Consider the following 26,505-nt stretch of genomic DNA (forward strand, 5'->3'; position numbering starts at 1 on the left):
AGATGTCAGTTAGGAACGAGGTTGTGGGACTCTGCCTGTGTGTGTACATCCCTCCCTAATGTGTAACATCTGCACGGGGTTTTATGGTTTACAAGCCTCTTTTATATCCTTTGTCTGGTTTTATTTTATAACAGCCCCGTGAAGTCGATATTAATTTTCTCCCCACTCCACAACTGAGCCTACAGGCTGCACTGGGGCAGGCCCCTCAAGTCATGAGCTAGTATATTGCAGAGATGGGTTGAACCCCGCTCCAGAGTGTGCCCACAGATTCACAGAGTTGCCTCCACATTCCATGACTGAAATCAAAGAGAACACTTAATTGTATTTGCATTTATTCTATCATGAACAGGGTTGAAGGTCGACTGAGAGGTGGGATGGAGTAGAGTGCTTGCCCAGCATGCACAGTACATACCCACTGAGGATGCAGGGCCGAAGAGAAGGATGCCCATGTGCCTCTTGTGCCTTATTTCCTACCCGCTGAGGCCTGCTGATGCCATCTAGCTGTGGAGCTCCTGGAAGCTCAGAAGGGTTGGAGGCCTTGCCAGGGTCACCAGCTAGAAGGTGGCTGGCCAAGAAGTCAGTCCACGTGTCCAGGGTGCCTTCTACTTGCTCATTGTAGCATTGCTGCAGTCACATATAAATGTAGACACAGAACAGAGTGTGAAAGTACTCGTCAGTAGATGAGTGAGCGCCATGTCCGCAGGCCACTGAGTTTGCTCACAGTGAAGATGAGGAAGCTGCCAGAGGGAAAGGTGCTGCCTGGTCTGCAGGTGGAGCTGGACCAGACCCGTGACCTCCAGCCCATCCTCCGCCCACTGGTTCTCCGCCTCAGACAAGCCGCCATGGTTTGGGGATGCTCTGAGAGCTGACCCCAGCTCTCCATCCTCAGGAAGCTGGAAGGGAACCAGAGGTTGCAGAGTACAAGAACACCATCCGCTTGCACGACTGCCACCCCAGGTCCACAGCTGAAACGCCTCATTTCTCAGGGTTGAGTCCACATCCAGCCACCCAGTTATTTTTAGGTGGGAACTTCCTAGTCTGGGTTCCATCTCACTCTGCCCCCTGCCCAAGCTGAGAGTGTGTTTTCTGTCTGGCACTGGTGCTGGAGCTGCGTTATTTTTAGCATAGCTTGTTTTTCTTCCTGCTTTTCCTTTTCTTCTAATTGAATACACACACACTCACACACACTCACACACACTCACACACTCTCACTGAAATAGGTGTTCTTCCCCATCCCACCCTTAGTTCTTATTCTAGGTCACGCAAGTCAATCCACGAGGCAAGTGCTAAGCTTCGTCTAACTCCAGAAGAAGGGAAGAGGCTGTGGCTTGAGCAAATCTTGACGCTTTGCTTGTAGCACACACTGCTTGTCATTTTATTAAAGTCTCTTCACCTGTCAATCACTTCTTCTGTCTCTAGTTCTGGTGTGAGACACTCACATGTATATACCTGATTAGAAATGCAGACGGTGGCTACTAGAGAACCTAGGGAGAGTGAGCCTGTGTGTGCATGTGTGCACAGACACAGACGCTCCCGGGCCCTAATTCTGTCCGTGGTGTTCATGACACTTGATTCTGGCCAGAGGCACTCCACAGTTGACACATGCCATCAGACCACAGTTGATGAATTAATCACGTTGTGTCGTTTAGTTGGTCTGTATTGTGGGGCTGGCTGTAGTGGCACATGCTGCCATCCTACAGCCTGATGTAGGCTGAGGCATAGAAAGGCAAGGTTGGCAGCTGTTGTAGTTTCTGTTGCTGTGTGTGTGTGTGCGTGCATGTGCATGTGCATGTGTGCGCACGCCCACATAGCATACGCACATATGTAGGTCAGAGGACAACTTACAGGACATTTTCTCCTACCTCGTGGGTCCTGGGACTCAGACTCCAGTTGTCAGGCTTGGAGGCAGTCCTCTTTACCTGCTGAGCCATCTCACCAGTCCAATTCACACATTCCTTTGGCCCTTTCCTCATTTGCTTACACTGGGCGGCACCTGTCCATCTGTGCAGACACATTCTTTGCTGCATAAATGCTGGCTGGTCCCAGCTTGTCTGGGGTCATTGGTTCCTGTAGACAACTCTATGAGGTGACTGGAGCCCATTGCTTCTTGTCATTCAGCTCGCAGGGAACATCCAAGTCCATTTATTTCTGCCTGTGGGACTAGATATTCTTAGAAAGAAACTCCGGGCCATTTGGTGTTGAATTCTTGTTAAATCTACGAAGTTTACCTCTGAAAGGCCATCCTCAGTTTATAGTCCCTCTAGCAATCTGTTAGTACTATTTCTTTTGTAGAGTAGACAAGTATGTTAATTAAAAATATGTTTTCTGTGCTAAATTCTGAATTTGTAGCAGACTTGTTTGTTTATGTTGTTCCTTCAGCTAGAGTATTTTTGGAGCATCTGGAGAACAAGAGTCTGTTAGGCATCGTGGGGGTGTGTTGAGATTGGTTAGACTTGAACCCAGTCCTCAGAAGAAGGGGAGCTTCTGCATTGCTAGAAGGTGGTGGCAGTTTCCGGGCCCACCCTCCCCCCCACGAGTGGAGCAAAGACTCCACTGCCTCTGTTGGATTCATCTTTGAATCCCTCAGGTTTCAATTCTTTGTGTCCAAAACTAAACAGGAACTTGCATTTGACCCCAGGGGTGAGGTCATCAGGCTGGGTCAATGCAGGCAGTGAATTGAAAGTGGAGGGAAGGCTGTCTCTGCTTGCAGTTTCCTAGGGCCTCTGCTCTTGGGTTCCAGAAATGGGTGATAGTTTTCAGTGTTGAGTCTCTCTGCAGGGTACTTTTTCGGGACCCCATGGAGGGGCTGCTGTTTGGTTCTTCTATTTCATTTCTGCCAGGTGCTTCCCCCTCTCCCCAATAGTTCTTAGGATGACTGTGTGCATGGAGTGGTCTGTGAGAGCTGTGGCTGGAGGGAGCCCACTGGAATAACCTGGGCAATGGCAGCTTTCAGGTTCCTGGCTCTCCAGTCCACCTTCCTGCTCCCCGTCTCCTTGCTGGTTCTGTTGTGCTGTGACACAGAAATACAAGAGGTGACAGCAGAGCTGGAGGAGCTAAGGGAAGGAAGAAATAATAAAACCCCTTACTCAGGAACTGGCCTCACCGTGATGTTGGCAGGTCCTTTTCATTCTGATTTTCCCATTTCCCCATTAAGTGTGCATGGCACCTTTGCTTGCCAGAATCCTTGTGTGGTTGGGGCTGTAAGAACCCGGCAGTACAGAGGGTATTCTGAGCCTTGGAGTGCTCTGTAGTCTGTCCTTTTTGCTAGGCTTGGCTTGGAAGTTGGCTGGCATTCTGGAGCTGGGTGAGGAGCCTCAACTGGATGGGCTGGTGGTCTGGGCTGAAGCCACGGTTCTAGAATAGAAAGTGCCACATGATCCCCCAGGGTAGCCCGAGAAACCAGCCTGATGGACTCCAGAGATCATCTGCTCAACCTTGTCTTGCCTGAGAGGACTCTCGGCTCCACAGGCCTGGGCACATGGTTACATAGCCAGTGAGCAGAGGGCCAGGCTGGTCCTGGGCCAGCAGCCCCACTGCCTCTGTCCAGAAGGCTGGAGTTGTCTGTCAGTCCCGAGAGGGACTAATTCCTCTCTCATGAGGAAGGCCAGGCAGTTTCTGCCAGTTCCCAGCAGGTCGCTTCCACGGGACAGCTGCACTGGGCATGGGACATGATGCCAGCAACGCTCCCTCAGCGTGAGGCAGTGACCGATTAAGGAGCCTGTGGACAGTCGAGGTTTGACCCGTGTGCCTGGGAAGCTTGGCAGGGTGCCTCAGTTAGGTGATGGAGATCACCAGCCAGAACAGGTTCCTGGCAGCCCTGGGAATGGGGCCTCTTTGCCTGCTGTCAGTTCATGGTTTTCAGCTTAGGGCCGCAGGACTGGGGACCGACACATGGGTTGACTGCCTGTGTAGCATCCAGAACGTGCTGAATGGCTCCCTGGTAGACGGGCTGCCTAGGACACTGCCCTTGCTTTCCTCAAAGGCTGACTCTAATGATGCCTGTAGGCACCTGCATGTGGCCTTGCCAGATAGTCCTCAGGGCTGGGCGGGACCTGTTGAGATAGCCCCAGTCGCCTTGACTGATAGACTGTCAGCCAAAGGCAGGCAAGTAGCTTGCCTGGTCACTGAGCTTGGCATGACCTGGCCCTTCCAGGACTTGTGACCCTTGCTGACCTCAGTCCATGTTCTTTTTGTGCCTAGTGGAATAGGGGACAACACTGACTGGCTGGAAGGGTGGTACAGATGGCCACGTGTTGAGAATGTGAGCTCTGGAGCCAGGCTGCCTCTTGCTTCCTACCCAAAATGGCTAGGGCTGTGAGTTATTACCTCCTAGTTGTCAGAATTCAAAGAGAAAGTTGGGGGTTGGGGATTTAGCTCAGTGATAGACCCTGGGTTTGGTCCTCAGCTCTGAAAAAAGAACAACACCAAAAAGACAAAATAGAAACGGGATGTACTGTGCTCAACAGACCTGGTACCCAGTACTCAGAATGGTGTTACTGTATAATTGCACATTGTCTTCCACACTCAGCTCTGCTGCTCCAGAGTTTAAGCTCTAGACTAGTCAGTTCTGGAGAGTCCTGTGGCTCCTCCAAGCTGGCTCTGAGCCTCCTTGAGGACATGTGAGGACCTGCTCAGTAAGGGTGAGGACTGTAGCTCTGACTGGTCTGGCATTAAAGCCCATCCCCCATGGCTTTATCACATTAGAGTGGTCCTAGGTCTCTCTGGAAACCAGACTTCATTGTGTTCAGCAGACTGGAAGATTGCCCCAGAGGGGCACAGGCCCTCTGCACCAAGACAGTCCTGATGGACTTGTGTCGGGCTCCATTTGCAGAGACTGATGAGTCCCTGCTGGGCACTGGCCTCTTTCTGCAGCATGGGGAGCCTGGGAATGCTCAGCTCACCCTCTCAGGGTTGGCCTGAGGATGCTGGCAACCCACCAACCTGACTCTGGACCTTGTATCTTGTATCTGTCTGAGACTCCATTTCTGCATTATACAGTGCAGTCAGTACAGGTTTAGTACTGAAAATACTTGGGACTGGAAAGTTTTGACATTTGGGATGTGTTCTGGACTTGGGGATACTTCTATGTATTGGGACCCAAGTGTAAACATGAAAGTTACATATGCTGTACACAGCTACTGGTAATAGCCTAAAGATAGTTGCATATGATACTTCAGCTTGCCTGCATTTTGACTGCAGCCTATATATAACATGAGGCCCAGTGTGGAGTTTCCTTCTTATGAGGTCATGTCAGCACTCAAAAGGTTTTGGGTTTTGAATTTTTAGATTTGGACATGTATTAATCCTCTCTGGGTCTTGGGATGAAGAACACTTAGCTCCCAACTCCCAGGATAGTACCTGGCATAATAGCATACACTCGAAGCGAATCACCATTATTAAATGAAATTGATAGTAGATGGTGATTCTTGATTCTTCTGCTGAACCATGAGTTCACCACGAGCTGTGTCTTAATACCTTTCTGGTGTAGGGACCAGTGTTGTGCATAATGGGGCATCAGTGAGTGCTTGGAGAAGAAAAGCAGGCAGGCTCATCGCTTGCCTGTGAACTCGCAGTAGACTTTGAATAGATATGTTGGCTGGGCTGATGGCTCACTAGTTGAATTTTTGGTGTACAATCAGGAGGACTAGAGTTTGGATCCCAGTACCCATGCAGCACCTCTGGCATTCCACAGATGTTGTCAGATTTCTCCGGTCCTGCCAAACCCCCACAGTCCTGTGGCCCACTTATAAAATAATCATTCAGATGCTTATATTAATTATAACTGCTTGGCCATTAGCTCAGGCTTATTATTGACTAGCTCTTACATTTAAATTAACCCATAATTCTTATCTATGTTTAGCCACGTGGCTTGGTACCTTTTCTCAGTTAGACAGTCTCATCATGCTTTCTCTGCATCTGGCTGGTGACTCCTGACTCTGCTCTTCCTCTTCCTGTCTCTCTCCTAGATTTCCTACCTGGCTATATAACCTGACTCGCCATAGGCTTCTTTATTAGCCAATCATAGCAACACATATTCACAGTATACAGAAAGACATCCCACAGCACACAGACACCTGTAACTCTAACTCAGAGACATTCAACACCCTTTTCTGTGTATTTATCCACAAACACATCATGTACACCTACACTCATCCATGCAGGTAGGCAGATATGCACACACATGTGCAAACAGACACAAATCTTAAAAAAAAAAAAAGTGGCCTCTTTAAAAGGAAACCCATCCCCTCATTTCCCTTCACCCCCAGTGAGTCTCTACAGACTACCCCCCCCCCCCAAGGCAGTCAGTCATTAGATGATGCAGATCGATGGCCTGGGCTCCAAGGACACAGCAGAAAAGACACAGAACACATAACAGCCCTGTGGTGAGGCTCGTGTGGGCTTGTAAATCGGGGGTGGGGTGGGGTGGGGGTGGGCAGGCATGTTGGTATACAGGCTTTGTCTACTCTGGTGCTTCAGGCTGGAGGGGCTCGAGAGAAGGCCCTGTCACTGGACAGACAACCAAGGAAGGGGAGCGGACTGGACCTCCTCCTGGCTTCAGACTGAGCCATTTTGTCTTCCCAGGGATGGACACAAAAGAACAAGTGTAGGCTTGTCGGGTACATGGAGATTATTGTTTTGGGTCCACGCCCCTGCTTTGCAAAGCCCAGGCTCTGCTGGTTGGGTATTTCTGTGCACACCTGTGAAAGAGATGCCAGAAGAAGTCTTAATTAGTTTTCAGCTTCCTGGCTCTATGCAACTCTGGAAATGGAACTAGATAGAGGAGGAGGATATGGGACCTGTGTGTAGGGTCAGATTGTCTCCAGGTCCTGTCTCTGAGCTGGTCTGCCCTATCTGACACACACCCCAAAAGACTCAGACTGCTCACCTGCAGCCTCCAAGGAACACCTGAACTCTAAATGCCTGGGCAAGTGCCTCAGTTAGGAGGGAGGGTCTTTCTCTGGCAGGTGTTACACAGTTCAGATGAGGAGGATGCTTCTGTCTATCCCTTTGATGTGGTACCCTGGCACCAGGCTGGGTTTCAGCTGTGTGTCTAATTAGGAACAGCCGCCTGCCACTCACATGGAGCTCCTCACTTGGTCGAGGTGCTGGATGTGCTTTTAACACCTCTAAGGCCTGCCATGCTTCCCAGAGATTAGAACGAGAGAAGTTGATGAAAGAGATGTGAGAAAGCATCCGGGAGAGGCGGGAGAACGCTGGTCCAGGAGTACAGGTCTTCAGGCCTCTTCCCTGCTTCACTAGGCACGGTGAGGCTTGAACATACCGAGACTTCCCTGTGTATGTTCTACGTGGCTCACGGCAGTAATGAGAACCTGGCTCTCACATGGGGTGTCAAACTGCTAAAGTAGCTGCTGAACTCGGAAGTTGTGGAGTCGGAAATGGAAATGGGTTTTGAGGTTGGTGTGAAGCCTTTCTTTAAAGCTTCCCAGGAGGACTCACCGGTCCAGTTGCAGCAAGCAGATCGCCGAGGCTGTGGGGGAAGGGCAGTCTCAGAGAAGAGGTCTTGTGAGGTTCCAAGGGAGCCTCGGGCAACTGAGACAGTGGCACTCCTAGGGTGTTTGCTTCGCACCAGGCGTCAGTTGACATGTGTAGCTTCATTAGCACATGACATCTCCTAAACTGTGCACTTGTCTCACACAGTGATAAGGAAACTGAGGCAGCTTGCCTCAGGTCAAGATAGTGCTGAAACAAGTCCTCTGTCAGTCCAAGCAGTCTGGCAGTGGTTTTTGTCTTCCAGCCTAAGTGGTTGACCCAAGTTTTCCTCTCTCCGAGGTCTCTTCGTGGGGCAGCCTGGTCCATAGCAGCTACATCATGCTAGTAATGCAGCCTTTCCTAACCTTACCTGAGACTCAGTCTCACCCACCTACAGCCCCAGCGTCTCAGGCATGCTGTCCCCATGGCTACGCTGCCTGGAAGAGGGGTCAGAAATGATGAGGTCTGGAAGAGGAAAGGTTTCTTAGGGTAAGAGTGACAACAAGACGGCAAGGGGTGGAAGCCTCTGAGGACCCTGTCCCCACCGAGCTCTGCCTTCCTGTGACTTGAGAATTGCTGTGGAGTCTCAGAAAGGCCTGGGTGGAAAGGTTAGAGGTGAGAGCTGCTTCCAGCAGTGCCATTTCCGGGGAGGCTGCTGCACACCTGTGCCCCCCCCCCCCCCCGCACCCAGCCCTCCTTGCACACCTGTGCCCTGCACCCAGCCCTCCTTGTCCAGAGGCTCCAGGAAGTGTCTACTCTCAGAAGCCACTCTACCTTCTTCTTCAGCTTCATCTACGCGTGCGTGTCTGTAGACCCTCCAGTCCCCTGGGCTTGTCTCTTCTATCCTGCGCCCATTTTCTCTCCCACACCATTGTGCATGAGCCCAGGTCTGAATTCTTCAAAGTCTTCACAGATTATCCCAGCTAAAAGCTGTGTCCTTGTTCTTAGGTTATAGCGTAAAGTCTCACTAGGGACCTGGGCCATGCCTCTGTGTATTGGGCCTCTGACCCTCCCTTGTTGAGGGCACCCCCTTCTCCCATACTGGGAGTCTAGGGACAAGGACTGAGTGACGCGGAGGACGGGTGGGTGCTGGAGAAGGGAGGATGCCTGAGATGGGAGCTCACAAGTCAAGCTACTTAATCTTTTGAAGGGTAGGGAGAATGAAAAGAATTACTGGGCTGGAGAGACGGCTCAGAGGTTAAGAGCACTGGCTGTTCTTCCAGAGGTCCTGAGTTCAATTCCTAGCAACCACATGGTGGCTCACAACCATCTGTAATGAGATCTGGTGCCCTCTTCTGGCCTGCAGGCATACTATATACATAATAAATTAATTTAAAAAAAAAAAAGAATTACTTTAGGCCTGGTATGGTGGTGCGTGGTATTAATCACGGCACTTCAGAGGCAGAGGCACGTGCGTGTCTGAGATCCAGGCCTGCCAGGGCTACTTTGTCCCCCCAAACAAAAGAATTACTTTATTCTAGTCTTCTAACAGACAAGTTATTTTTCACAAAGTATATTGTATTTTTTTAACTTAGATATGACTGTTTTCGATACACAGATTAAAAAGGCTGCCTGTATTGGAAAGAAATGTATGTATCGAGAGTTTTCTGGAAATCTGTAGAGAAACTGAGCAGATCTGCTCATCACCTAAGTTGTCATAGCTGTTGAGGTCACACATCAAAATTAACTGTGTCCGCTCCTGTCTGCACCCAGCTTGGCCTGTCCCAGTCCCACCTCTAACCCCCCTCTTGTCTTCCCCGTTTATCTCTGTGACCTTGGCTTCTTCAGCCCTTCAGTGGCATCCAAGCAAAAAGGAAGATGTGTGCATCAGAAGTGTCTGGGTGATATAGTAAAAAATGCTGTAGCTACTTTGGAAGACAGTTTGGCAGTTTTCCCCAAAAGTGAGCATACTGACACATAGTCTAGAAATCATATTACCTAGTACTTACCCAGAAAAGTTGCACAAGACTATTTAAAACTTTATTTATAATTACCAAAGCCCAGAAGCAGGCAAACTATCCTTTAGTAGGAAACTGGATGAACTCTAGAATACCCAGACAGTGGAGTATTGCTGACATGCTAAGAAGTAAGAGGCTGGAGTGATGATGACCTAGCAGCTAAGAGTGCTTGCTGCTTGTGCAGAGGACCCGAGTTCAGTTCTTAGCACCCACATCTGGTAGCTCACAACTGCCTGTAACTCCAGCTCTAGGGGACCCAGTACCTCTTCTGACCTCCACAAGCAACTACACTCGTGTACACACGCATGCACGCGCGCACACACACAAATCCTTTTTTTTAAAGAGACAAGCTATAATTGAGCTATCAAAAGAGGGGAAGACATAAAGGAAATTAAAATGTGTTTTAGAGAAGGAAGCTGATCTGAGAACTCGGCATACTGCCTGATTCCAGCCATATGTCATTCTGGAAAAGGTAAAATTATGGAAATGGAGCCAGGCGGTGGTGGCGCATGCCTTTAATTACAGCACTCCAGAGGCAGAAGCAGGTGAATCTCTGTGAGTTTGAGGCCAGCCTGGTCTACAAAGTGAGATCCAGGACAGGCTCCAAAAGCTACACAGAGAAACCCTGTCTCAAACCCCCATCCCCCCCAAAAAAATTTATGGAAATGGGGAAAGATAGAAGATTGGCAGAAATTGGAGGGAAGAGCCGAGAGTAGGCAGAAAGCAGATGATGCAGTCAGTGTCTGTGGAAACGCCGTGCATGCTGCGGTGATGGTAGACACACACCATTGTACGTCTGTCTGAGTCCACAGTCCCAGTGTCCGTGGAAACGCCGTGCATGCTGTGTGATGGTAGACACACACCATTGTACGTCTGTCTGAATCCACAGTCCCAGTGTCCGTGGAAACGCCTTGCATGCTGCGGTGATGGTAGACACATGCCATTGTACGTCTGTCTGAGTCCACAGTCCACCACCAGGGGTGACGCTCACACTCTATGGCCTTTGCCTGATGATAGTGTGACGTCAGTGTAGGATCATCAGCTGTGATAAGCTGCTGTGGTGGGGTGTGCTGATAATGGCTGTGTGTGATTAGGGGCACAGGAGACATGGGACAGCTCTCCATTGTCTGTTCAGCTTTTTGCAAACCTAGAACTGCCTTAAAAGAGTTGTATTTTTAAAGGTGGGGAGCAGAGTTGGTAAGTACAGGGCAAAGAGTAGCTTGTTTCTTGTCTGTCAGGCCCCAGCTCTAACCCCCCGTCACATCTGTTCCGGGAGGCTTCTGGTTTGCAGCAAGCTCAGCCTGTCCTGGTTGTCTCTCTCTTTTCCTTGACTATCAGTTATGAGCCTGGCTTTTCCAGCCCTCTGGTAAATGCTACAGGTGATTTCTTAGGGTCCTTTCCAAATCGAACATTCTCTGGTTCTGCGGAATGGAGGATGTGTTCGTTTTCATTTTTGTTTTTCTCTCATGTACTTGAAAACCTTTCTACTCCAGAGGTCAGGAGAAATCCCCACACTGCCAATTTAATGTTTCTGCTTGCTGCCTACAAGGCATGAAATCACAGCCTGCCACCCAGTGTTGAAGGTCATTTTCCTTTAAGGAGCGGATGGTGATGTCTCGATAACTTGTGGCTTAGAACATATGGCCACCGACTCCCCATTAGATCCCCTGGGGACTGTCACCAATGGGCCTGGCTTATCAAGGGGATGTGCCATGGCTGTTAGGCAGGAAACCCAGTGTCCTGCCAGGTGGCCTGACCTGGTGGCCCTTGACTCGCTGGTGCTCCTGGCAGCCTCTCAGGAGAGGAGCTGCCTGTGCTCCCATTCCCAGGGGCGTGGGCTGGTGGCTGCTTCTGAGACAGACAGCCCAGCCTGTCTGCTTAACGCATCCGTGTCTGGTCTCACGTGTTCCTGTCTTAATTACATCTTTTTCTTTCCTAGCATCTTTGTTCATTATTCACAACAACTTTGAAAACTAATTACGCAGTGCTCTATTTCCTCTCCACAGCAGCTATTTACTTTCCTTGGTAGGTTTTTCAGCTCTTTATTCCTGTGTGTCTGTATTTGGGACATTACTGTCACCTCAGTTTAGATGTTATGGGTAAAATGTGCCATGTTGGTTTTGAGCAATTCCTAAGCAGGGAACAAAATTCCCTTTGCAGGTGTTCACCTTGCCAGGAATTGTTTAGGAAGTTCAGTTATACTCTGGCTCTCAACATACAAACATTTCTGTATTTTACTTTTTAGCTCAACATAATTTCATGTGCGTGTTCCCATGTAGTTACATTATCTTCCTGTTTGTCATTTTAATGACTGCTTAATATTCCATCCAGTTAACATGCTATAATTCACTTAACTATTCCCTATTGTTGAGCCCTAATGAAAATTTAAATCCATCGTGTAATACAGAGAGAAGCTGGTTTTAATGACCACAGTGGCATCCCGACAGCCTTAGCTGCCATTACAGACCCAGCTTTCTCAAGGAGCGATCAATCCTGCATGAGAGGTGTCGTGCAAGTCCCTCTGAGTGAACAGCTAATCTGTTCTCAGCACGTTCTCCTTCAGGCTGGTGTTTATGTAGCTTGCCTGTTTCTTCTCAGTGTTGCTTGACACTAAGCTGTGCGCACGTGGCATTTCCAGGCACTTAATCACTGGTATCTGGGATTTGAACAGTTAACGGGAATTGAGGGTCTAGAATGGTATCTGGCTATCAGTTCTTGTTCATCTACCTCCCCACATTCACTTGAAAGTCTGCAGTGGTTTCTGGAGGGAGGAGCAAGATGCTTCCCTCAGAAGCGAATCTGTGAGCTTCTTTATGCCCTTAGAGCAGCAGTTCTCAACCTGTAGGTCATGAGCGCTTGGGGAGCGGGGCGGATGTTGAACAACCCTTTCACAGTGGTCACCTAAGACCGTTGGAGAACACAGGTATTTACGATTCAGAACAGCAGCAAACTTAGTTATAAAAGTAGCAGTGAAAATAATTTTATGTTGGGGGGGGGGGTTGCCACAACGTGAATAACTGAATTAAAGGGTCACAGCGTTAGCAAGGTTGAGAACCACTGCCTTGGAGTAAGTGGCCATCCCACGGCCATGTGAGTGGGTGAAAAAGAGGGTGGTTTTCCCAGGTCAGCTTGATCAGCTGCATCCCAGTGTCCCCAGGCTCTCGTGTCCTCCTCAGAACCAGGAGGAGATGTCACGGACCCCCACGAAGCGGTAAGTAGCCCAGATAGTTGGGTTCATGAAGGGATTTACAAAGTCAGCGTGGTGCTTTACCGTTGGTGCCCCCCCTTACAGTTGGTGCCCCCCTTTAGCGTTGGTGCCCCCCCTTACCGTTGGTGCCCCCCTTTACTGTTGGTGCCCTTCTCTTCCCATTTTTTCTTCCCCTCTGTGTGACAAAGGGAAGCATGGTGCTTAAAACTTAACAGTTCCCACAGAACCCATAAAAGCCACGTTTTACCCAAGTATGGGGACGTCTCTTGGGAGTATCTTCACATGGATACAACCACAGTCAGAGGGTTTTTGGTTTTTCCCTGTTCGTTCTCTCCCTTTCTAGAGAATGAACATTCTTATTTTCAGTAGTTTGTGCCCGCATCCCCACCAGCTCTCTAACACTGGCGGATCCCTCTTTTCCATGGAGAGAAGGCTAGCCTTGGCCTCCCTCTGCACGACACCACAGTGGTACCAGTCTAGTGGGCCTGTTTGTCATTCAGTCTTTGTATGTCTAGAAGCTGTTTGGGGGCAAGATAGCTACTTCTGGGATATCTACAGAAACTTCCTTTTTAAAATAAATTTAACAACAAATACAATGATGCCCTGGAAGCCGGAGCCATAAAGTCGGTGTGGGACTTGGTAAAGTTTGGTGAATACTGGCATAAGAGTTAATGCAGTCCCGAAGGGCAGTGTGCAGCCATTGGCCTGTTTCATCAGGGAACAGGAAGATGGGCTCTGTTTTCTGATAAGGTGCCCTTGGCTTGTAGAGCAGAGGTCAGATCTTGCTTGGGAAGGCACCCTTCATTCATGTGTTCCAGCGACTGTCCTGCCAGACCTGTGGCCTCTGCCCATGTCTATGCATCCAACATCTGGTTTGGAAAGTGTGTCACACACACCTTGAAACACATCCCTGCCTCCCTCACCCTTTGTGGTCAGCTGTACTGCCACTCCCTCCTGGAATCTGGGACCACAGCACAAGGGGACAGCAAGTGTCCACATCGTGAGACATTATGTAGCCTTGAAGACAAGTGGGGTTCTGCCACACGGGCCTGCCTTGGAAACACAATGCCATGCGCTGTAAGCCAGCCACAAAAGGACAGATGCCGCCTCTCCTGCGGCAAGTAGCCAGCCGGAGTGGTCGGAATGAGAGAAGTGGGATAGTCCTGCGGGAAGTAGGCAACCAGAGTGGTCAGAAGGAGAGGGGTGGGATAGTCCTGCGGGAAGTAGCCAGCCGGAGTGGTCAGAAGGAGAGGGGTGGGATAGTCCTGCGGGAAGTAGCCAGCCGGAGTGGTCAGAATGAGAGGGGTGGGATAGACTGAGGCTGGGGAGGGAAGAGGAGGAGCCCTGTTTACTGGGTACAGAGTTGGAGTTTGAGAAGATGAGGAAGTTTAGGGATGGACGGTCGTGATGCCCCCACAAGGGTGCTTGTACTGAATGCCACTGAACTGTCTAGGTAACAATGGCTGAAGTGGAGAGGTTTTACATACATGTTATCTACAGTGAAAAACTAAAGTTGGAGCCAAGTGTGGTGGCCCTTGCCTATACTTCAGTCACTGGGGAGGTTGAGGCAGAGGAATCATGAATTCCAGGCTAGTCTGGACTACATAAAAGTTCCATGGGCTACATTGTGAGACCTTTGAAAAGAAGAGCAAACCAACTGTGAGCTTGTTCTTTACATGATGGAGCCTTGGCTCACCCTGGTCCTACCTCAGGGGGTGCCGTCCTTTTCTGCTTCCACTTACCAGAGCCGTCGGTTCAAATGCAGGTTCTTTCCTCCTGCCCTACCCCATCCAGGCCTCCGTGCCCACCTTCCCTTACCTCAAGTCAGTGTCGTGATGATGTAAGTGTGTTAGCTCCTAGAAATAGCAGCCTTTACCCCCGAGAAACCTAGACAGTGAAGTTCCTGCATAAACAGCAAGTGTTCCCGACCTAGAAGCCAGTCAAATTTCCTTGCTTGGCCAGGAAGGAAGGCCTGAGTTCAGAACCCCAGCAGCATCGTGGTAACTCTGTTCTCTTTTCTGGATAAGCAACTGAGATGTCTGTCTGCTGCCAGGGGTGACTAGTCGGTCATGCATGTCACTCTTCCTAGAAGACGCCACCTCCTGTTCCCACACCTTCCAAATCCACATCATGTTCAGTTGGGCTCAATGAGCAGGCTCTGGAGTACAAAATTACAGGGAGGCATCACTCAGCTTCACAGCGTTGAAGAGTAGCCTGGCCAGGTCCTCTGGGAACAGGAGGATCCTTTGGCCCGATGTGGCTCTGTGGGAATGGGATTGAAAGGCTCCAGTGGTGAGACAAGGCCAGCGTACACAGCTGGCCCTGTTCTTGAAGACAGATAAGAAGACAGTGGAGAGACCTGTTAGGTTGTCAGGTATGGTCTTGGGAAGCGGGCCCTCACCCAGAGAGCTGAGAAGACACTTTCTCAGTGCAGGGCAGCCAAGAATAGAAAGGGTCGTCGCTGCCGGCTCCACCTCTCTGGCTGGCAGCTCTGACGTCAGACCTGTTTCCTGGTTGGGGACTGCACACCTGTGATTTCTCTGCTTCTTTCCTTTTTGCCTGCAGAATTCCAGAGGCAGGAGAGTGTCCGGTCCCAACACAAAGGCATCCAGTTATATGACACCCCTTATGAACCCGAAGGCCAGAACGTGGACTCAGACTCGGAGAGCACTGTGAGCCTTCGGCTACGGGAGAGCAAGCTACCCCAGGATGATGACAGGCCCGCCGATGAGTACGACCAGCCTTGGGAATGGAACCGGGTCACCATCCCCGCTCTGGCAGGTAGGAGCAATGTCCCTGCTTGGGAAGCAGTTGCTTGCTGAACAGTGTTCAGCACTAGCTGAAGTCGACAAAACACAAGTGAGTCCAGCCTGGCCAGTTGAGTTGGGCGGTTCTTTTTCCTGGTACCCATTGGCCCTTCAAAGATGATCCAGGTTCCTGAGGGAAAAGAGAAACTCCAGTCTGGCACTGCGGGGTTCCAGTCCAGTCTCCCCACCTGCAGAGCTGGTCCCTTGGGTCTCATTTGGTCCTGCACAGCTTCGGGGGCTGTTCATCTGTAACTGTGGCGTGAGCCCGCTCAGAGCCCAGGCTCCTCTCGGCTGGTTTCCCCACTGCAGCCCTTCTACAAAGTGGTGCGGCCACATGTCCCAAGTCAGAAACACATGCCCGTGCCCTTTGATTTCAGGCCCACTCCTGAGACTGTATGCCAATGCTGATGTCTAAAATTGAAAAAAGACAGTTTATGCTCATGAGAAATCAGGCCCCTGGGATGTCTGGCACAGGCGTTGTTTAGAGGAAATTTGTGCATCCATGTGGTGGAATATTGTACAGTCAAGAGTAAGCGAGGTTTAGAGTGAGTTTATAACCAAGGGCAACACTTTTGTGAAACATTAAAAAGTGTAAACCAGATGCCCAGCCACACACCCCAGTACTCTTCCTGAAGTGCCCATCACAGCCTACCTGGAAAGATCCTCAACTCCCAACACCTGTTCAAATAGCCGTGTCTCTGTGAGCATCACCCTGGTACCTAGCCATGCACCTGCAGACATCCTTGCCTGCTCTCTAGGCCTGTCAGGCTTCTCACACCATCACAGAGCTGCTTCTGTAGACGCAGGGGAACCAGAGGGGGCAGGTTCCAGCAAGAGTGGGAGGAGTTGGTGCCATCCACAGCTCTTTGCAAATGCTAACTTGATTGGAAGGGCAGCTCTCCCAGACACCGTCTGTCCAAGCATGAGTCAACACCACAGGCAGGTGTTCGATTCCTCAGAGGGACCATGAGGGCTGTTGTTGCTTGTGATGCTCTCGTCTAGTCTGACACCTCACTCTTGGTGGTCTCTGACCAGCTGTGTTGGCATTGCCTATGAGCTGCTCAGAAATCTAGCATCTTGGGCCAGTGAGATGGCTCACTGAGTAAAGGTGCTTGCCACCAAGCCTGTTGACCACGGTTCAATCCCTGGGACCCACATAATGGAAAACGAGAATCCTTGCAAGTTGTCCTCTGATCTCCACATGCATGCCTTGGTGCGTGCACATGTATGAACAAACGAACACACACACACACACACACACACACACACACACACACACACACACACACAGCTGGCTTCATTGTCTTGGGCCTTGTGTACCATGCATACACAGTTGGAGTATGTTCTTCCAAATCCTAGGTGATCTGTGTTAAGTACGAGTGAGATACACTTAACACAGAGGACATCATCTCCCAGAAGGCTGTCTGTCTGGAACCTGCCCACTCATGCTTGGAGACAGTTTTAGATAGAGCTGGTTGGCAGTAAGTTTCAGGACTCGCAATATCCGTTCTGCTCTTGGTTTGGGTCACTGATTTATTATCTCTGGTGTCGCCATCACTCAAATTCCTGCCCTACCTTCCCTCATCAAGTCTCTTGGCTTTACATGCCCTTCTCCAGAGCAGATGCTGGCTGTGCTTGTCCCAGACAGCTCTGGGCTCCCTACTTATTTCCTGGGATGAAGGAGGAGGTGGATCCATCACTCCTGGACTGGAGGATGCAGTGAACATCAGCCTCCAGTCTGTTTCCTCTATTCAGGCAGCAGCAGGTAGAGGCCAGTAGGCCGCCTCTCAGGTAATGATGATGCTTTGTGGCAACTTGATTGGATTGCTGAGTGTCGTCATGGTCCCATTTCCCAGCCTTGAAATGTGGCTGCTTGGAATGATGGACACAGTTTCCTACTGAGGGGCTGTTACATGTTGTATGAGTGTGCATGCACATGGGGAGTGCGTGTGCAGGTATTCATGTGCAAGTGTGTGCACTCACGCTTCAGGGAGTTCCTGGAGTGTTCAGGGACTGGCAGTGCTCCTAGGTCCTGTCCTTACTGTGGTGCCTTCTAGAAACAACCCTAGTTGTTTTCAGGTCTGGAACTTGTTAGGGAGCAGCTGTGTGAGATGAAGTTTGCTGAGCACAGCTGCCCCTTCCTCTCTTCACTGCTCTGTTTTTGTAACTATGTGCTCAGCCTGGCTGGAGAAACCTGAGTGGGGACGCTTTTCCATATTTTCAAATTCCCGAAAGGCATAGAACTGGGCCCTTGGAGGGTAAGACCAGGATCCAGGGAGTGGTGGGCGTTTTGGAGGAACTTGACTGTGTAGATGTATTTTCCAGCCTCAGAGGCTGCTGTAGCAGCTGCATTGAGGAAGGTGGGTGGCAGAGAGTCACTCTGCAGCAGCAATGTGGGCTGTAGGCAGTTCTGGGCGCATGCCGTTCCCCTGGAACCCCAACATGCCAATGAGAGTGGGAGGGAGACTGCAGGTCTCAGTCTGTAGAACAGAGGTGCTTATAGCCTGCAGGATGCTGCCCTGCTCTGAGCTGGTGACAAGAGGCCCCTTTCAGCCAAGACCCAGCATGCTGTGTGTGTGTGTGTGTGTGTGTGTGTGTGTGTGTGTGTGTGTGTGTGTGAGAGAGAGAGAGAGAGAGAGAGAGAGAGAGAGAGAGAGAGACAGACAGACAGACAGACAGACAGACAGAGGCAGGCAGGCAGACAGGCAGAGATGGATCCTCTTGTCCATGTCTCACTGGGAACTTCAGCCACAGGAAGATTCCATGGTCTCTCTGCATCTGAGAAGAGGGTATTGTGAGAGGATGAGGTGGCCCTAGCTCCCTGGAATGACGGTCTTCCCTTCACTCAGAATTCTGCAGTACGTATTTTGTTAAGGATAAAGACTTGGGGAGTGAGATGAGAAATCTCACCAGTTCTTAGCAAGCCCTGGTACTCGTTCTTTTCGAGTGGTGTGAGGTGGTGAAGGTTGTGGTGTAAGTGGTATAAGGTGTGACAGCTTGCAAGTCTAACAGGCTCTGCACCGAACTTGGCCTGTGGCTAGGACCAAGGACTGGGGATGAGGAAGCGCTCAGCTTGGATGGCAGGCACCTGCTGCTATCCGGTTTCTGAAGGGATTGTACCTGTTCTGGGGATTTTGACTGCCTCACTGGTAGAGGATCCCAACAGCCCTGCTGAAGCCTTGGTGAACTTGCTTCCCTTCTGGAAAGTGTGGGCTCACAGCAGTATCAACTCGGCACCTTCTGCACGCGTTGTCGCATTGTGTCCTTGTGGCCACCCTCTGCATGGGGACAGAGGGCCTGCCTGGTCAGCAGCAAAGCTGGTCTAACTGCGGAGCCTGTAGCCGAGCCTCCCCTGTGCCACACAAATTGTGTTTGGGGACCTGTACCTGCTGCAGCTCCAGCCTCACGTGCCAGCATGAGGTTCCAGGACAGCTCCAACTGGGATTCCACCTTCTAACACAAGGAGGACCCTGCATACTGTACAGTCCTACTCCCTCTGTCATGTAGAAACTGAGGCAGAGGGGAAGAGAACCATAAATGACCTTGTGACAGAGTCAGTCAGGCCATCTGTGGATGTGGAGGTCTGCAGGCGGGTCTGAGAAATCAAAGCACTTGAGAGCGTGGTGTAGAGCCTGAGAAGGCTCTGCTGGGCCTGCGGGAGACACTCACTTCATTTGTGACTCACTATCTCAAGATTGTCTCCCTTCAGGGTACTTTCAGACAGTGTCCTGGGCTCCGCCAAAGGCAGAGATGGAGAACAGACACATGACTCAGATGGGCATATCACTCAGCAGTTACTTGGGGCCCTTGTCTGTGCCCCATACCAGCTCCTTGGCATGTTGATCTGCCTTTGAAAGTTTAGGACAGTGTGTGTCATCTGTTAGACCAAGGGCAGGAATCAGATAGTCCCACGTTTGCTTGCCAGCTCAGCCATGCATCAGCTTAGACCTCAAGCAGGACGCTCATCTCAGCGTCCCTGACCCTCAGTTTTCCCATCTAAAGAGAACTAACGGTCCTGAGTTCAATTCCCAGAAACCACATGGTGGCTTACCATCATCTATATATAATACAATCTGATGCCTTCTTCTGGCGTGCACGCATGCATGCAGACAGAACACTGTATGCATAATAAGTAAATAATCTTTAAAAAGAAAAGCCAGCCATTGTGAGCCCTAAAGGGTTGTGCCTGTGAGGTTTATTACTGGAGTTCAGGATGGCTTGCTAAATTAAATAAAGCTTAATATAAAAACAGTGCTGCATGAAGAGGCCTCATTTACACCCTCATTCCTAGTTATGCCTGGCAATGGGAAGCAGGGACAGGTGTCCTGGAGAGCAGTTCTGCAGTGGGGACCCTCCACTCGAGTGTCACCTGCCACTCCTCAGCCTCACTCCTTGTTCATCCCTCCTGAGGCTCAGGCCGGCGTCCAGGTGAGAGCGAGAGGGTCCTCTGCCCTTCCCTCTTCTAGACATGACGTGCTTGGCCTTCCTGGGACAGGCATTTTGAACTGGAGTGTCACGGCACCAGGAGCCACCCGAGTCCTGACCAAGTGTGGCAAGATGGGAAAACTCAAGTTCTCAGGGGTCCCCACGTGGAGAACCTCCAGTTTACTGATTGCATCCTGTGCTTAGGTGTGGGGCTGAGGGAGCCTGGGAGGGGGTATTACAGCTCTTCTCAGGCCACACCAGTGGCATCTCTTCTAGGGAGCCTCCCCTAACATGACGGTCCCTTGTGACCCTCCTGGATTGGGCTGGGCCTCCTGTCACATTCCAGGGATGGTCTGTTCTGGAACGCCAGATACACACTTGTCACTCTGATCTCATGGGTGCTGGTGCTGTGCCAGCCCCATAGGTGGCCTCTCTGAAGTTCTGACACCTTCTCAACATTCTGAAGGGCAGCCGAAAGGACTGAGCGAGAGAGAGTGACGTTTTAGGTATGGCTGTTTCCTGAACAGGTGTGAGTCATCTGAGCCAGCTCAGTTGGCTGATTTAAAGGACCTGGGTATGGTAAATGGAGGAGGAGGAATGGACAGGAAGCTAGCTTTTATTGAGCAGCAATTACAATCCTGGTTTAAATTAACCCTATAAAGCCCTGCCAGGTAGGTGTTGTGTCACGGGGACAACGTAAATGACAACCCTGAAGCTCAGAGAGTAAGTGGCTCCACGGCGTCACATAGCAGTGAACTGGGTCCATCTGAAGGAAGGGTGCTTGTCCTCGCCGCTGTCACATTCATTGGCTTCATCCGGAAAAGGTGTGCCTCCTCGGGGGCTCAGAGTAAACAGCCCAGAGTCTGCAGAGTCCCACAGGGAGTCTCAGACCTGGTCACAGGCTGCCACACAACAGGCATCCCTCAGTCCCAGAAAACCTCCAGTCTCCTTCATGGCCTCCCAGAATGCCTTGGGCCTGTGAGGAAATTAACAATCGTGTTTGTACGGGGAGCTTTTTGCTGTGTAATGAGTAACAGCCGAAATTAATGTTTAACATGCGCGTGAACAACAGGTCTACTGAGGGCAGTGGTGGGGGGGTTCAGTGAGAGCTGTGGGATCGCTCACTTCGTTGGCTAAATGTTACTGAGGGACAGTTTTCTCCGGTTGGTTTTTCTACCTGACACATTAATGAGTTCATTTAGTAATCTTAAAAAAAATGAAAACAAAAGCATCAGCATGTCATAGCTTCGAGTCCTCTCTTAATTGTGCTGACGGAAATGTTGCTGCAGATACCTTTTTTGCTGTGTGGAATTCAGGGAGTAGCCTTGCCCTTCTGCTTGGCAGGTCAGAGATCACCCTGGGGATGGAGACTGTAAGCTGCGTGAGGTCAAAGCCCTGCCTGCCCGGTGCACAGCTGGGTCCCCCCCCAGCTCCATGCCTAGTGCCCACTGAGTGCTGCGTCAGGCCTGGCCACACAAGTCCCCGACGCTCTCCCAGGCTAGGCTCCGCGGGTGGCTGTGTGCCTGCAGGGACTTAGAGTCCTTGTCCTTCTTGTGTGCCGGACACCTGTGTCTTAGCCACGTGAGGCCAGTCTTGAGAGGAGGACACTTGTGTGTGGCTGCTAACCCGAGCTCCTCCCTGCCTGCCTGTGACTGAATTCCTTCTGAGAAACTGAAAGTGTGTCCTTCCTGTCTGGGGAGGAAGCCTCTGCTGGCAGCCTTGTGAGAGCTGTGCTCATGACCGCGGGCTTATCTTGGCTCACTCTCACTGCCTCATTGTCTACAGTGGGCGGTGGCGTAAACATGCACAGTGGGCTGGAGCTTGGGCTTGTGGACTGACTTCCGCGAGTGCCCAGCCTGTGCTTGCAGAAGGAGGAATAATCATTTTCCCCAGGCTCTAGGAGTCGTGGTGTCTGTCTGCAGGTGAAAAGGTTACGAATCACACAGGTCCTTAGCCTTGAGCGATTCCTAGTAACAGGTGACAGGTGAACCCAGCCCTGAGCTCAGGAAGGAATGGGTGCTGGGGCCACGGTGTGCATTTAAAGCTACCATTTGTTGCCGGGCGGTGGTGGCGCCCGCCTTTAATCCCAGCACTCGGGAGGCAGAGCCAGGCGGATCTCTGTGAGTTGGAGGCCAGCCTGGGCTACCAAGTGAGTTCCAGGAAAGGCGCAAAGCTACACAGAGAAACCCTGTCTCGAAAAACCAAAAAAAAAAACAAAAAACTACCATTTGCTCTCAGTGACAGGTTGTCTGTTTCCTCATCTGTAGGAGGAGGGTGACGCGAGGCACTAAGGTTGGGGCTGTTGAGTGCTCGGCAGGTGGTGGATATTGTTATCCCTGACGTTACTACTGTGGACTCTTGGAACCTGTCTTTGTACCATAAGGAGATTGTGCTGAACTTGCTAAGACTAAGATGGAGGAGACCTTGTTTCAAGTCCACGGTCAGGGCTAGTTAACTGGAGGAGCTGGTCCCATTTCTAACCCCATGTTTCTCATCTGTGGAATGAATTGTGGTGGAAAAGAAGGCGGTTCTCAGCTGAGGAGGCCTCGTGCTTCGTGGGTCCGATCCATAGGTCTTCAGCCAGCTCTCAGCTCTGGGGTCCATGTTTACTTTGGGGGGAACAGTCACAAATCAGAGGACAGAGGTGAGTCCCTTTTGCCATCCTCTGTCTACCTTCCCAGGCCCGGCACAGCTGTGTGAAGGTGTTCTGGAACCTCTGAACCTTTCAGAGTCACCAGCCCTGACTCTTGACATCTGTCTTCACACAACCAGTGAGGGTGGCAGTAGTGAGTGCCCCAGGGCCTGTATGGTGTCCTCAAGGTGAACTCTTCCTGATCCTGGAAATGCAAACCTTTGTGAGGCTACCCTCCTTCTATAGCCCTCCTAGAGGGAGGGCTCGAGGGTGACCAGGCTCACTCTGCATGGGAGGGTAGAAGGGGCCTTTCCTCTGGCTCTCCACCTTATTATCTGTAAAGTGGGAATTCTCAGGTATCTGGCTGTGTGTTGATAGGAGTCGGTGACATAATGTAGTGTGCAGGTTTGGAACACTGGCTGCAGAGGCCTGCTATCACAGAAGCGAAGTTTTAGTTGTGCACACGTGTTGATTCAGTGCATTGTGCAAATGTTCATAGCCCTGGGGTAGGTAGCCCACCCCTCCTGCGAAGCCAGTGTGCAGTCTCCCCTCCTCACCTGTCCGACGGCCACCTGGCTCTCGGTGCCATTCAGGATTGTATTCAGAGCACTGCATGGAAGAGGCGCTGGGCACCTTGACTCCCCTCTGTCTCCTTCAGAGTAGTAGACATCAGTTACAAGCACAGGCCCAGAACAGCCCCAGCTCCTCCTGCGCCTCCTGAGAGGCCGAGGGGCCTGTGGCAGCTGGACTCCTGCACACTGTCTCCTTCCTCTTCGGCTTCGCTGTCTCTGCTATAGTGACTCAGCCCTGTGCTGGAGAACAGAGAGCCAGAGGCTATAGGCTGGCTAGCAGGGCAGTGCCAACACCGCCACCGGGTAACACTAGGTTGGAGGAAGCCCCAAGGCTGCCCAGCAGAGAGCTCAAGGGCTGAGGCCCAGCCAGTAGCCTGGCATGGCAGCCTGCCTCATTAGCTGGGCCAGGTTCTGCAGGCCACACAGGCCTTGTTTGTAAAAACATGGGCACAGTAGTGCCAATCTCACAGACTCTCTGTGGTTAGAGGAAAATGTGTTCCTATCTTCTGTAGAAATACTAAATAGAAGAAGGAAACTGTTTGCAAGAGGGTCCTAAGCTAACTTGGTTGAGACTGGCAAGGTGGTTTGATGGTTAATGGCACTGCCTCCGAGCCTGAGGTCCCCAGAACCTGTTAGTACAGAGCTAGCAGAGAAAGTCCAGCCTGAAGGGGTGAATGGAGGTCTGACAGCTCTGCAGAGCTAGGCTGAGACTGACTCACTCAGTGACTGTCGATCATCCCCTATACAGCAGACCCTGTTCTGGGAACTGGGGAGTTTTCGGTAAAGACTACAGAGTAAGATGGCCTGTCCTCTTGGAACTCCTTGAGGTTTCTGAAGAAGTCAGTTCTGATACAAGTTACTTTATCTTTGTGAATATATGAACACACACCCCTTGTGAGTGTGACCCCGGAGAGGGATCTGCCACCGATGGAGGACCTGCCTGAACATTTCCACAGCCCTTCCTTCCTTAGTAGCTTGTTAGCAGCCCTGGTTAACAGATGAGGCAACTGAGCCCAGAGAAGTTTAAAAATACTCCCAGTGTCATGATGAGTAATGGCGCCGGAGGATGAAAGGCAGGTGTCCCTGACTCTCAGGTTGGGATGCAGAGCCGCTGCTGTTCCTCCTAGTCTGAGACTTTAGTCTGTGGGCCATTCCCTGGAGCCAGCTGCGTGGTTCTGTGGAGATGGCTCCGTTCTTTCCTGTAATAGGCAGATGCTGGGATCACTGTGTAGACAGAGCACTTCAGGGTTAAGGCGACTCAAGGAATCCTACCCGGGGGCCTAGGGTAAAGCTCCTCCCGGAGGTAAAACCTTCAGGCTGCACTTCATGGAATAGCTAGGATTTTTGCAGCGTAATGAAGAAAGACATTCCAAGGCTGGACTGAGACAAAGCAAAGGCCCAAAGGCAGGTGGCAGGTGATGTTAGGGACCAGCCAGCCCGTGCCTAGAGCACGAGGTGGAGGAGGAGGTCAGGCAGCCTCCATCTTACCAAGGACCTCGAGGACTAGGTAGGGTGAGAAGTTTGTGCCTTTGAACCCAGGCCGCTGGGGTGCCAGTGAAGGGCCCTGCTGTGGGGGCTGCCATCTGCTCTGAACAGTGGACAGGAAGGCGATGACACCGAGGGAACATACAGGTTTTATGTGAGCACCATCGTCTCCTCCCCCCTTCATTTTGTTACAGTGTTGGGGGTGGAACCCATGGCCTCGTGTACGCCAGTCAAGGACTCCCACCAAGCCGCAACCGCTCATGCTTTTTAAGGCCCTCTAGGCTGGGCTGTAGAGTAAATTGAGCCGACAAGAGACTGGAGAGGGCGGAAGGAAAACCTTCCCAGGTGCTGCTCCATAGAACTCTAGAGAGCTGGCAAGAGTGAGTAGACGGCCCTGGAGCACAGGCACACTACCAAGGTCTAGAACCGTGGGGAGAGGCCAGCTCTCCTAGGAAGTTGTGGGCAGCATTCATGCCAGTCCTGGGAAGCCTGGAGATGCCACGAGGTGGAGCAGCTGGCCAATGAGGGAGACCACAGCTTCCGCCCACCTAGACCCTGGCTGTTCTTGGGGTAAGTCTGGCCCTGTGGACAGAGTCCTGGGCTTAATTACCTGGCCCTGTTGCTGTGCTCCAGGACCCTGCAGGACTTGTTTATACTTCCATGCCTGCACCACGGCAGGAGTGTTAGGGGGGTACCATGCACACATCTTCTGCCAGTAGAAGGGACCAGACTTGAGTACACATGCGTACCAGGTTTCTAATCCAGAGAGAAGGGACCCCACCAGCCTTGAGACAGTCCAGAAAGCCTGGTGAAATACGTGGGGGCTCGGCAGCAGTGAGCCCCGTTCCCCGGCCACACCTCTCGGGTAGACATCCGGGGCCAAGCTAAGGTGCTGACTGGCTGACCCTGAAGACACTGGCCCGGGTCACCTTCCTCCCACCACCAGAGCTCGTCTCCATCCTGGGAACTGAAGTCAGATGTTCAGTGCCTCGTTCTACACAACCCTGAGCGGCCGGCCCTCCCTCCCTCCCGCAGGATTCCAGCTCGCGCTTTAATTGCCTATCGGTGGGACTCATTAAGTTCTGTCATTGAACAACTCACGGGGGCAGCATATTTTCCTCTAAATGCAGATATTCTTTTGAGGAATTGCATCTTTATCTCTCGCAGAAAAATCACTAAATTAAAAGAATTGCCATTTACAATTGCAGATTAAAGAGAAACTTAATTAGACGGGATGGAGGCAGTTGTATTTGGGGCTTTTGTTCTGGGCCCCCTCCCCCTTGGCTGTCAAATCACTGCACTTGGAGTTTGTGTATTTGTGTTTTAGGTGAAATGATTTGCCTAATTAAGCTTGTCATTCATCACCACCTGTTCCTACTAAAATATATGGCTGCAGTATTAAGCATGCCAAAGGATGTATAAATTAATTCAGTGGGGAATTACAGCGTTGACTAGGACATTCTTAGATTTTATCCAATTTATCTGGTAGGAAAACTGATACTTTTTCCCGATAAAGCAAAACATCAGCTCATTAAATCTTTCATTTAGTCATGCACTGAGCACCTGTTCTGTTACCTTGCAGGTACTGTATGAGGTGGGGGACAAGTGGTACCTATGCTGTAGCCCGTCCTCAGTGGCTCTCAGGAGCCGGGCAGGGAGACAGGTGATTTGGGTACCATGGCTGAGGGAGTTCTGAGGTTTCCGGAGAGAAGTAGCTTCTGAAGGGTGATGGAGTTGGTGAAACCTGAACCTGAGCGGCAGCCACATGTCAGAAGGCCTTATTGCTGTGCCTAAGAGCTTGAGTTCCAGGGCTGGAGAGATGCTCAGTGGTTGAGAACACTTGGCTGCCCTTCTGGAGGACTGAAGTTGAGTTCTAGCCCCATACTGGGTGGCTTACAGCTGCTTATAACTCCAGCTTGCTTCTGTC

At 51.0% G+C, this 26,505-nt stretch overlaps 1 protein-coding gene across 1 annotated transcript in view; it reads left to right on the top strand.

The window, feature by feature from the left end:
• Nucleotides 1-26,505, top strand: part of Shb (SH2 domain containing adaptor protein B) — a 118,545-nt gene that overhangs the window by 64,544 nt on the left and 27,496 nt on the right. Inside the window, exon 3 of the mRNA XM_052718766.1 lies at nt 15,223-15,438. Coding sequence (XP_052574726.1) covers nt 15,223-15,438 — 216 coding nt within the window. The remainder of the gene's footprint in view (nt 1-15,222; nt 15,439-26,505) is intronic.

This window comes from Peromyscus californicus, unplaced genomic scaffold, assembly GCF_007827085.1.
Source record: "Peromyscus californicus insignis strain IS unplaced genomic scaffold, ASM782708v3 Scaffold_5__1_contigs__length_169319896, whole genome shotgun sequence".
NCBI lineage: Eukaryota > Metazoa > Chordata > Mammalia > Rodentia > Cricetidae > Peromyscus > Peromyscus californicus.